General features: G+C 36.9%; 1 protein-coding gene across 1 annotated transcript; it reads left to right on the top strand.

The window, feature by feature from the left end:
- The first annotated feature begins 3,399 nt into the window (after positions 1–3,399).
- arpc5lb (actin related protein 2/3 complex, subunit 5-like, b) lies at positions 3,400–11,311 on the top strand. The gene is made up of 4 exons (XM_083532046.1): positions 3,400–3,725; positions 6,965–7,037; positions 7,154–7,330; positions 11,093–11,311. The coding sequence occupies exons 1-4, from the start codon at positions 3,583–3,585 to the stop codon at positions 11,153–11,155; spliced, it is 456 nt and encodes a 151-aa protein (XP_083388172.1). The 5' UTR covers positions 3,400–3,582; the 3' UTR covers positions 11,156–11,311.
- Positions 11,312–12,626: the final 1,315 nt, after the last annotated feature.

Below are 12,626 nucleotides of genomic sequence, written 5' to 3'. Positions count from 1 at the left end.
GGTCCTTGCGGGCAACCTGGTCACCATGTTGGTGACCCCTGCTTTAGATGATGTAGCTCCCCTTAAAACCAAAATGATCGGGGAAAGATGCACCGTGGTATAATGATCATACGTGCACCTCAGAACAGACCACTTGGAAATTAGAACGTAAAAGGCGTCAAACCAAATTGACAGTGTTTTAAATAGCATGGAAGGAGAGGAAAGCTCTTAGTGCTGCTAGATCAGCATATTTCTCCACTGTTTTAGAAAATAAAGCATAATCATAGATTTTTATTCAACACGGTAGTAAAATTAACAGGAAATAAAAACACTGCACTAACATGCACACCATCAATAGGTTGTAATGATTTCATGAATTTTTTTAATAATAAAGTTGAAAACATCGGGCAATAAATTTGGACAATTAATTTAAATCCAACCTAATTTATAAATAACCCTGTAGACAGCAATGTAATTATAACAATCGATTACAAAGTTTTACCCCTATTCAAGAGAATTCATGAATTTTATTTATTTCCTCATTAAAATCATCAAACTGCATTCTTGATCCCTTGCCTACAAGATTCTTTAAACAGATAATTCCAAAGGTAATTGAACCTGTTTTAAAAATAATAAACTCCTCCATTAGCACTGGCTATGTACCTAAATCCTGCAAACTGGTATTTATCAAACCCCTAATTATGAAACCGGACCTTGACCCATGTCAGCTATCGAACTACAGGCCAATATCAAACATTCCTTTTATTTCCAAGATTTTAGAAAAGGTTGTAGCACAGCAGTTATGCTTACATCTACTTAGGAATAACATTTTTGATTATGTATCAGTCAGGATTTCGGCCTCATCATAGCACAGAGATGGTGCTAGTTAAGGTGGTAAATGACCTGTTATTGGCCTCTGATCAGGGTTTTGTCTCTTTACTTGTTTTGCTCAACCTTAGTGCAGCTTTTGACACCATTGATCATACTATCTCGCTTGCTAGACTAGAGAATGTTTTTGGAATGAATGGAACGGCTCTCTCTTGGCTCAGGTCTTATTTGACTGATTGCTATCAGTTTGTTAATGTAAATGGTGAGTTCTCCACACTATCCGAGGTAATGTTTGGTGTTCCGAAAGGATCTGTCTTAGGCCCTCTGCTTTTCTCTTTTTATATGCTGCCTCTGGGTGAAATTATACATAAACATGGTATTCGCTTCCATTGCTATGCTGATAATACACAGTTGTATATTTCAGCAAAGCCAGATGAGAGAGATGTTGAGGAGTGTGTAAAGGACAGACAGTTTGATAACTTCCTTCTGCTTAACTGGAATAAGAAGAAAGTACTTTTACTAGGACCACTTGCAGCTGGAAGAAAACTTTCCGATTACGTAGCATCTCTGGATGGTCTTTCTGTCTCAGTGTGTACAGCTGTCAAAGACCTTGGTGTGATTATTAACCCTAGTCTTTCCTTTGAGTCTCACGTGAATAATATCACCAGGATCGCCTTCTTTCACCTTAGAAATATTGCTAAAATTTGAAATATGATGTCGTTACAGGATGCAGAAAAACTAGTTCATGCTTTCGTTACTTCTAGATTAGACTACTGTAACGCTTTACTGTCTGGGTGTTTGAGTAAGTGAATAAATAAGCTTCAGTTAGTTCAGAATGCAGCAGCAAGAGTCCTCACTAGATCAAAAAAATATGACCACATCACCCCTGTTTTAATCAGTCTACACTGGCTCCCAATCAAATCTCGCATTGATTATAATATACTACTGACGTATAAAGCACTTAACGGTCTCGTACCACAGTATCTGAGTGAACTTCTGTACCAGTATGATCCTCCACACCTACTTAGATCAAAAGGTGCAGGTGCAAAATTAGTTTGTACCTTAAATAATGAAGACTACAGCAGGGGGCAAATCTTTCTCTTATAAACGGCACAGTTATGGAACAGCCTTCCAATCAGTGTTTGGGACTCAGACACAGTCTCAGTGTTCAAGTCGAGGTTGAAAACATATTTATTTAGTCAAGACTTTAATCAGTATATTTTTCTTATGTAAAAGAGCAGATCTGGAGGGATCATGGATATAGAGTGTTTGGTGAACTGGGATATTTGTATGCTGTCGTCCCCTCACTCTCACACGTTCACTCAGGTTTGTTGACGGTGGTGTGGTGGGTCGCATCTTATCCCAGAGATCCCTCATGTCTGTGTTACGTTATGGTTTTCCCTTTTAGTTATGCTGCCATAGCGAGTCTTGCTGGAGTCCAAACTGCACAGTCTCCTTAATTTTCATACAACAATAAGGACACATAATAATCCATATCCTTCTCTTCCTGTCACCCCTCTTCTCTCTCTCTCTCTCTCTCTCTCTCTCTCTCTCTCTCTCTTGGTTGAGGTAAACATGCTCCTGAGGTTCCAGTGACCACTGTTCCTGCCCATCTTCTCAGATCTTCCCACTTTGTCCTGGTCTGCCTCTGGATAGTGTTCTATTCGATTGGAGGCCTCTCTGTGCGGGGATCCATGAAATTACGGAGTCAGAACCAGAGCTGTGAGGATGGATTTAGACTGTAGTTAATGTCAACAGTCTGCTACACTGAATCATGACTACAGTTTGCATCTGATCACCATCACTGCACACCTCAACATTGTTTATCTGTAATAAATGGACATTCGGTGCATCCCAGGTGAGGATGGGTTCCATCTTGAGTCTGGTTTCTCTCAAGGTTTCTTCCTTATGCCATCTCTGGGAGTTTTTCCTTGCCACAGTTGCCACTGGCTTGCTCTTCAGGGAAAAACTTACACTTGTAAAGAACATCTTATTCATTCTTCATTACCACATTAACTGTGTAAAGCAGCTACTGAGGACTGACACCTAGAACATTAGAAAATTAGAACTGCAGAATTAAACTCCACCAGTTTTGATTGATTTGAATGTGCTGTCGAAAATATTGGCTATATATTTACACCAACACTGTTCTTTTGCACTCACCCATGCTCAGAGTTTTAAAGTGATTCGTTGCACACAATCTCTTTTTACCATTTGTTTGATAGAACTGTTGTTAACAGCATTAACAAAGCAGATAAAAGTCAAAGACAACAAACAGGGGGGATCACATGCCATTGATTTATGAGAGTAAATTGCCCTAGGGGAAGTGGTATCTTAGTGGTTAAGGATCTGTGTTACTAATTGGAAGGTTGGGGATTAAAGCCTCAGTATTGCCTCTCTTGGGCCTTTGAGCATGGCCTTTAACCCTTTATGCTCCAGGGGTGCTGTATCATAGCTGTCCACATATCGCTGGGATATGCGAAGATATTTCACTGTGCTTTAAATTTACGTGAGAAGTAAAAAGCGCCCCTTCACCCATAACGTTTTGTAAATAACACTTTACTACACTCCGTCCAGCAGAGGGCGCAGTCCGGCTTCTTGCGCCTCTCATGACAAACTTGTTTGTTTTTAGCCAACAGTAGCGTGATGGAGGCAGCTTGACTTTCTCCATGCGCCTGAGACCTCTGGAGTGACCTGCATTACACCGGGACACAGAGCCCCAAGTTTGAGCCGCGGCTGCTTTTTTAACTTGAACCATTTTAAAGCGCAGGGTCGATGGCGAAGAACACGTTTTCCTTCCGTTTCAGGAAGGTGGACGTGGACGAGTTTGATGAGAATCGTTTCGTAGAGGAGCAGCAGGACGAAGCGGCAGAACAGCGAGGACCAGACATAGCGGAGGTGGACAATCTTATCCGAAAATATCCTTTTAAATGATTATACATATATAATTATAAATTAGCACAACCTGTTCAGCATGCGAACTGCACAGTCGAGATCATTATGCTGTCTAAAGCAGGTGATGATCATTGTTTTGATGTAACTTTGTTCTCACGACATTTGGTTTTCAACTGTTTTAATCTCGTTCAGGTTTTATTGTTTGATGTTTGTATGGAACATCAAACAATGTTTTATGTTACTGTCATAACATTAAAACAGATGCCACAGGCAGGTGATTTTTCTGCTTAAAGCATCTACTGAACTTGATCTTGAACTGTGAAGAATGGGCACATGCACAACAATAGAAAGCATGTATGTGTAGTCTATTTCATCTACTGTCCATGACACAAAGCTATAATAATAAAAAAGAAATTTACATCATAGTAGAATGTACATGTGCAGAAGAAGAATTTGTATACACTGGAAATCCTGTACATGATGAAATGACAAAATATAGCAAATATGTGAACTACAGAGGTTACAGAGAAGTAAAAGAAAAACAGTATGACTTATTTTAAATTATTTGAATAATTAATTTGAATAGCGTGCAGGTGCGCGCAAGATGTGTGCACAAGCATAAACAGGCTGAGGTAGTGTGTGTTGTGCAAGTTCAAGGTGTAATCTAATATATATTTTCTCATGCTTATGTAGTATCACATGCAGTATGCATCAGTAGGTCCTTTTGCACCTGAGAATATGCATTATTTATTAATTATTAATATGCATATAAATTATAGTACAGTCAGTCGGTTAAATTGGTGCTCGACCACTCTGGATTACAGTTTTATCCTGAGATATATCTTATAAAAAATAAATATCCACCAACCACATGAGATATGTGATCATGCCTCTTAGTATGTGCAACAAGGAGAGCAATAAGAGACAGAAATATAGCATGCAAAAGAATAAGAAACCCAGCAAAAGAATAAGAAAATAAGTTGCAAAGCATTTTAATGCTAATGGGAATAACAATATGGAGATTGGATCACTGAATGAGTGATAATAAGAAACGTGAGATCACATGCAAAGACTAGAGAATGGAGAAAGAGAAGAAAGGGCTAGACTGCCACAATTCTTCCTGTTTTTTTTTTTTTTATTAAAGGCTGTCTGGATTATATTTCTTAAGGAATGGAATTAATAGGGATAGAAAGGGGCCCATTGTATGAACCACTCACATTGTTTGAAATGTGTCTAAATATGGTTAATTGCACAATTAATAATAAGTAATAATGGCACAAGAACTTGCACAGCGGTTGATAGACAGCCATCAGCTGCTTATTACTTCAAAAACAAATGCTGTGAATGTTTTCAAAAAAGTTCTACATTAATTTTAGATGTGAACAGTCAGATGTGTCTCAAGATTTATGGCAGAATATTTGTTGCTCCATTTAAATTTTTTTGTGATTTACAAATATAAAATGAGATCCTTAAATTGAGATACACATAGTTTTGGATTTCACAAATGAGTATTTGGCTTACAAATCAGTTTGAAACCCACAACCTCACATACCCTGTGGTTTGTTTGTGGAGCCAGCTGCATTTGTTTGCTGAATGAATGCATTTAATTCATGTATTTCTGAAACATGTCTTAAGCTGATTCAATCTACAGATACTGCAGTATTGTAAATGTTGCTTCTATCTTTAGTAGCAACTTTATGCTGGTACAACTGTGGCAGATCTTTAAGACAATTCCGGTAACACAAGAAAGGAGAATATCAACCCAGAATGAGATCCCAGTGGCTTGTATGCATGACAATGCTGTCCAATGCTGTCAGTTTGCCAAGCCAAAACATTTCTCGTCGTCTTCTTAATTAATTAATTAACAACATCATACATTTACTATAAAAGACAATTTGCTGTGATACGCTGTATTTAAGCACATACTGTCAGCATTAAGTCTCTCTCTCTCTCTCTCTCTCTCTCTCTCTCTCTCTCTCTCTCTATATATATATATATATATATATATATATATATATATATATATGGTTATACAACAAATATTCCCCATAGGAGATTTAATTACAGAGTGAATGTGTTTCCTTGTTTGTAGCTGGTGCTCATAGAGACTGAATATTTATTTCTGTTGTTGCCAGAGCTATTGCCATTGGTGCTACAGAAAAGACGTTCAGTTTGACAGTTGGCATCAGATAATTTAGCTATAGATAGAGCTACACTTGAGTATCGCATGTTTTCAGAAACAAGTAATTGTCAGGCCTCAAATATAATAATGCTCTACATGCACATGTTACAAAAACTGTTTTCTTTTATTTAATTTTCTTTTAAGTCACACAGCTGCACAGTCTTAGAGAACACACAGGTGTTGACGCTGCACTGTTGATTTAAATTAGTCCTAAAATACAAGGTCCCTCAGGGCAGTGTACTGGGTCCCACTGGGTTCCTTGTTTATACCGTCGGGTTTGCAGCATTTGCATTTTCCCTGCACGCTGCATGGTAAGCTTAACCTTTTTAGATTTGGTATTTTAAAATACAGTTTGTACATTAAACTAATTGTTGGAAGCTAAATGTTACCAATCAAAACCATCAGACTTCCTTATTCCACTTTGCCTTTAAGCTTTTTATGAAATGTTTCTTAGATGGCAGAATGTTTATGAACGAAGTGAAATTATTGTCAGTGTCACAGGTGAGAATATTTATAATAAAGGAGCACCACTATGGTAGTAGTTTGTCAAGCAGCATAATTAGGGTTAAATTTTGGTGAGCTTTCATAGTCTTTGGGGACATTTTCAAATTTGAAATATTTTGAATAATAAATAAAAAATTATTATTATTTTGTCTGTTTATAACTAGTTCTCTATGCTTAAAACATGATTATTTAGCATTATGATTTATGTTTTACTTATTCTATGGAAAATGTGAGTGTTTACTCATGACCAAAACTCTAAATTTGCTGATTATATATATCAGGAGCTTTGTGAAGGGACTAACAAATACATCAACTCTATTTTACCACCCTGTCAGAAACAATTATTCTGTCATTAAATCAGTAGGCAGAGCTTAGATTAGCTCTGCCCCCTTTTCTTTAAAAGAGAAGGCAACTCATAACGCAAATGCCGGGGCCTTAAACATGGCAAACTGCCTATTCCTTAATCTTGAGAGAAATAAATAAATCACGTATTTATTTCAGAAAGAAATGTGAAAAAATTTATTATATTCTTGAGTAAAACCGTATTAGCTGGTTCCTTAACCTGCTGCAATGTACTGGAGACATGATCACAGCTTTCCATGTTGCTCTTAGAAACCCCCCAATCAACAGCAAGGATCTAGCAATAAAGGTAAATTTTTACAGTCTTCTCCATTTATCTATTCAATTAAAAAGCACTTTTTATTTTCTGATTGTGGCCTAAAGTGTTGTTTTCTCTCTGTTACACTTTCTGACTTTGTCTCTCAGGAGAAAGCTCAGGCAGTCATGTTGAAGGTACTGATGTCATTTAGGAGTAGTGACATAGAGCCTGCAGTCAAATCCCTGGACAAGAATGGCGTCGATCTGCTTATGAAGTACATCTATAGGGGATTTGAGAAACCTTCAGATAGCAGCAGTGCCGTTTTGCTGCAGTGGCATGAAAAGGTTGTTTTTATTTTATTTTATTAACTAGTGTATAAAGAATCTGTTTGCACTCCGAAACATTGCTTGAACAACGGATCATCTTCACTGGATCAACTTCATCTTCTTTTTGTTGGAGTTTGATTGATAAATAATGAAGAAGGGAGCAAACACATTCTCCTTTGTAAAGTTGTGGTGTTCAGAGTGTTCAGCTAATTTTCAACCAGTCTGATTTAGACAATACACCTCTGTGTACTCTTTGCAGTGTCATTTTCTTTTGATCTAATTAATTTATATAAGTGAAGTTGCCTTGATAACTAAAAATTCTTAGAGTACTAAGAATGCTAAAAAAAGATTTAGTTTGCTAGTTAGCCCACAAACCTAAATTATATTGCATAATATATTTATATAGCTCACCCCAAATATATATCAACAATAAAGCTAGTTACTCTAGATAACTGTTAGGGACAGCACATGTAGGACGTTTTGGAGACAAGGTGAGGGAGGCGAGCTTGAGATGGTTTGGACATGTTTAGAGGAGGGACATGGTGTATATCAGTAGGAGAATACTGAGGATGGAGCTGCCAGGAAGGAGGAAAAGAGGAAGACCAAGGAGGAGGTTTATGGATGTGTGAGGGAAGACATGCAGGTGGTTGGGTTGAAAGAGGCAAATGTAGAGGACAGAGGGGTATGGAGACGGATTATCCGCTGTGGCGACCCCTAATGGGAGAATCCGAAAAAAGAAGACTCTAGATAACTGTTATGTTGCCTCTAAATGGCACATTTAACTATCTAACTTGATTCAACTAGCGAATGACTTGATGCTGTCTGACTTATCAACACATTGACTTTGTTGTGCCATAACATCCTCAGGGTTCGCAACAGAGTCATAAAACATTACATCATGAATGTGGCCACAAAGTCAAGTCAAGTGAAGTTTATTTGTATAGCGCTTTTCACAACAGACATTGTCTCAAAGCAGCTTTACAGAAATCAACAGTTAAGGTGAATGGTGTGTATTTATCCCTGATGAGCAGCCGTGGCGACTGTGGCAAGGAAAAATTCCCTTAGATGTTATGAGGAAGAAACCTTGAGAGGAACCAGAGTCAAAAGGCATCTAAACTCAAAAATCTCAGACACAAAAATCTAGAGCAGATGTGCCCAAACATTTTCCTCTGAAGGTCCAAAAATCTTGATTAAGGGCCATGGGACAGAAGTTTTGCCTCTTTGAGTAGGGTTTTTGCATTATGCAAACTATTATATTAAAATTAATGTTGCCATGGTTTCCATCATTTATTATTTCATAATATTAATACATAAATAAATATTATTCTGTAATCTGCTTAACTAACTTTTTTAAGCTTTCTAGTTCAATAAAACTTATAGTGCAATAAAAATATAGAAACAATCCCAACATACTGTAGAGTTCAATGCCTAATACAGCTATACAAGTTATATAAGCAATACAGCTAGATGTTTGTGAAATCAGTGTGCTCTGATGAGAGACATGAAGCTGCTTTATATTTTTAAAAGGTTTTCCAAATTGGGCTGCAGCTGACTTACTGACAAATTAGGAATATTATTTAGGAGGCAATTTGTTTCTCAGTTTACACTTTTAAATTGTTCAGGCTGAGAGTCTCCTCACAGAGCTGGGTACTGCCAACGTTTTTGCAGCCTAAAAAAGTATTAAGTGCTAAATTAGAAATAAAGATCTGTGCCAATAGCACCCCCATTTCCCCTCTTCTCATATATAGCATGGTAGGCCAAATCAAAAGTCACCATGGGCCAACCTCTGATCTCCAAGGGACATGGTTGAGCATATAGAAAAGCAAATAAGGAGAAACCAATGCAATTGAAAGAATTATCATCCTCAGTAAACAATGAGGTTTGTGTTAATGATTTCCTTGACTGGACCAGCTAACAGTTCTTTTGGCTGTCTTAGTTAAACTTGAAAGTCAGTCAGCTGAGTCAGTCACAAGTAGCTTGCTGTTTTTCATCTTCGATTAGGGTTTTGAGAAGACTTTCACATGGATCTGCAGAATATATGAAGAGGCTTGGTGTGGGTCAGATGTGGGCTGGGTAGCCAGCAGTAATTGCCATCTCTATTCAATGCATAGTTATTCTAGCTGGGGGGGAAAAAAGACAGGAAGTTATCAATCCATCACAGAGGCTTCCATTGTATCTCCTGTATCAGTCAATACAAGGTTGAGGCAGATACAGTATTTTTTAGCAATGAAGTTAAAGATAAGGAAGTGACTATTAAATGAGGATTGAGCATTAGTGATAAACACGTGAAGGAGCAGATGAAAAAATTAAAACAACTAAAAAGAAAACATTAAATCTCTCAAGATCTCAGACCATGAAACTAGTAAGTAAATAAACATGCAGCTGGCCAATTTATTTATGCTGCAATGCATGTTGGGAGTTTTTGTACTATTCTGGCACCCAGCGTTATTTAACTTAAATAAACAGTAATGTAATTTTTTTATAATTTACAGGATTTTACCTTCGCTTTTTTACATTCTCTTAGCGTTAAATCTACAAACTTTTTTACAGTTTTACAGTGTAGATTATTTGATCAATATCAAGCATTAGATGATGGAACTGTTCAGAAAGTTAGGGAGAGGCCAGAATCAGGTAGTTGCCTGAAAGGTTACATTTGCACAAGTTAAACATTTATGATGGCTTCAGGGATTACAAAGAAACCATTAAAAGAACTTGGCTATTGCTGAAAATCTTAAACATAATTCCTTTTAGTAGTAATGTGTGAACATGTCAGTTTAGTTTAATGAACCCACTTGTGACTTTTTTAAGTAGATAATTTCAACACTTATGTGTGAATTTGAATTTACATTTGCTCATGGTTGCTATAGCACAGAGTAGTATACCCTGCAACACAGCACACAAACTGGCTTTGCAGCACAGCCAAAGAACCAACAGGTGGCACTGTGGAGACTTTTAGCCGACTAGTAACTACTTTTATATTTGGTCAGCATGTGAAAAAGACACTTTGACACTTGCTCTAATTTTTCTCTGTTTGCAATTATCATATTCAAAATCCAATCAAATAAATACAATTATAATAATAATGCATTTGTATTAACTCAAAGAACATTTTAAATATTTATTCTTATTATATATGAATTTGTATTACTTTACTGCCTCCTGTACAGGAAATAAATAAAAAGAAATATATTAATAATTGCAACAGTTGATCAGTCCTCCAGTCAGTCCAGTTCTCCAGGAGACTGATAATTCAGTAATTAATTTAGTTCTTTATTTCTTTTTAATAAGTAGTAGTGCAGGCCACCTTTTTAGGCCTTTTTGCTATAGTATGGTAGTAGTTGACCTCAGCAGCAATTTACAAACAAATTGCTGATCTTAAATAACCTTCCATATGATGAGAGGAATCTGGTCATCTGTTAAATGGAATGCAAAATGGAGATTAAATAGAAAAATGTAAAACAATAAAACAAAAAAGATTTTCAATTGGCATGCTATTTTAAATGCATACATGGTGGATGCATATTGGCTGATGGGGTTTTAATGCACAATAGTCTTCAGCGTAACCCTCGTGTTTTTTCTACTTATAAGACCCACTGCACTTGTTTTCATTTATAAACGTTGGCATATTTTGTTATAACAACACTTCTACACACAGCACTCTGAAATCAGATTATATGGGAGCATGTTTATTCATATCAAAGTAATTATTTAGGAGCATGTTCATTTGTTTGTGACAATATATTGCTCTGTAATGGAACTGTAATCTTTCACTTTCTCCAGGCCTTTGCTGTTGGAGGACTTGGCTCCATCATCCGAGTTATGACATCCAGAAAGACTGTATGACAGTCAATCATGAACACTGCCTCAGAAAAGGCTAACTGTCTTACAGAGGGTTCTTACTGATTCATTCTTGAATGGAGAAGTCTGTGATTCATTTAAGCCGAGTGGAGGGCATATAAATGCATGTATGTATGTATGTATGTATGTATGTGTGTGTATATGTATGTATGTATGTATGTATATATATATATATATATATATATATATATATATATATATATATATATATATATATATATATATATTACACACTGATCAACCATAAGATTAAAACCACTAAGAGATTAAATTACATTGGTTGTCTAGATACAAAGGCACCTGCGAGGATCTGAAATATATGTGGGAAGTAGTAAAGTCAGTTCTTGAAGTTGATGTGTTGAAGTAGGAACAATGGGCAAGTAAAAGAACAGACGGTGCAATGCAGCTGGTCAGAGTGCTGAACCCTGTCCACCACCAAAAGCACCAACACTGGAAATCTGAGAATCAGAACTAGACCATGGAGAAATAAAAGAAGGTGGCCTGGTCTTATGAATCATGTTTTCTTTTATTTAATGTGTACGGCTGGGTGCTACCAGCATACACTAAGAAAATAAAAGCCATTAGAGCCAATGTCCTGCTAAGAAGCCTTGGGTGCTGGGATGCTTTGAATTAGTAAACACCCTTAATTACAACTGTACTCCCTAAAAGCAGTGGACTCTTTCAGCAGGATAAAGCACCTTGGGAGAATTCTATTTATGAATGGGGTTGACTTGGCCTCCAAATCCCCCAGATCTCAATCTATTAAAGAAGTCCATGATCCATGAAGGCCCCACTTTGCAACTTACAGAATTTGCTGCTAAAGTCTTGGTGCCCAATGCCACAGCACACTTTTAGATGTCTTGTGGCATCAATCAATGTAGTGGCACGAGTAAGGCCTATAAAATATTATGCAGGTGGTTTTAATATTATGACTATGACTTTAATAGTATGACTATTTTATGTGTGTATTTATAGAGAAGTTCAAAGAAGATAATGTGATCTTGTAAGAAGACAGCACTGCATTTGAAGGGGCTCTGTTATAGTGAATTTCAAAAAGTATATTGAGTGAGTGTTATGCATGAAACTGGTATGAGATTTGGATATAGTCATTATATTTTGCTTCCTTTTTTGTCCCGTCTCTATTGTAGAGAGAGAGAGAGAGAGAGAGCGAGCGTTTGGGCTTCCTCTTAGAAACCTTTTTTGTTTGAAAGAAGAGTTTACACCAAAAGAGGTGATGGGGATCATTATGAAGTGCCTGTTAAATAAAGTTATTGGATTTTGCTCTGTGTGATCAGAGCCTTTGTTTTTTCAACTAGACCTATGCATTCCTTTTTCAATTTAAAATGTTCTAGCCCAGAGATGTTGAAAGGGGTGCCTTTTCCTTCATTTGGACAAAGTACTGTTCCCTTCATTAGAGGTCAAGTTGTGAGTGTTTAACTCAACAGGCCTAACAGAA

Source organism: Silurus aristotelis, assembly GCF_946808225.1.
Source record: "Silurus aristotelis genome assembly, chromosome: 26".
In the NCBI taxonomy this organism is placed as follows: Eukaryota; Metazoa; Chordata; class Actinopteri; order Siluriformes; family Siluridae; genus Silurus; species Silurus aristotelis.
Note: the sequence above shows the minus strand (reverse complement) of the source record. Positions and strands in the feature narration are given on the sequence as shown.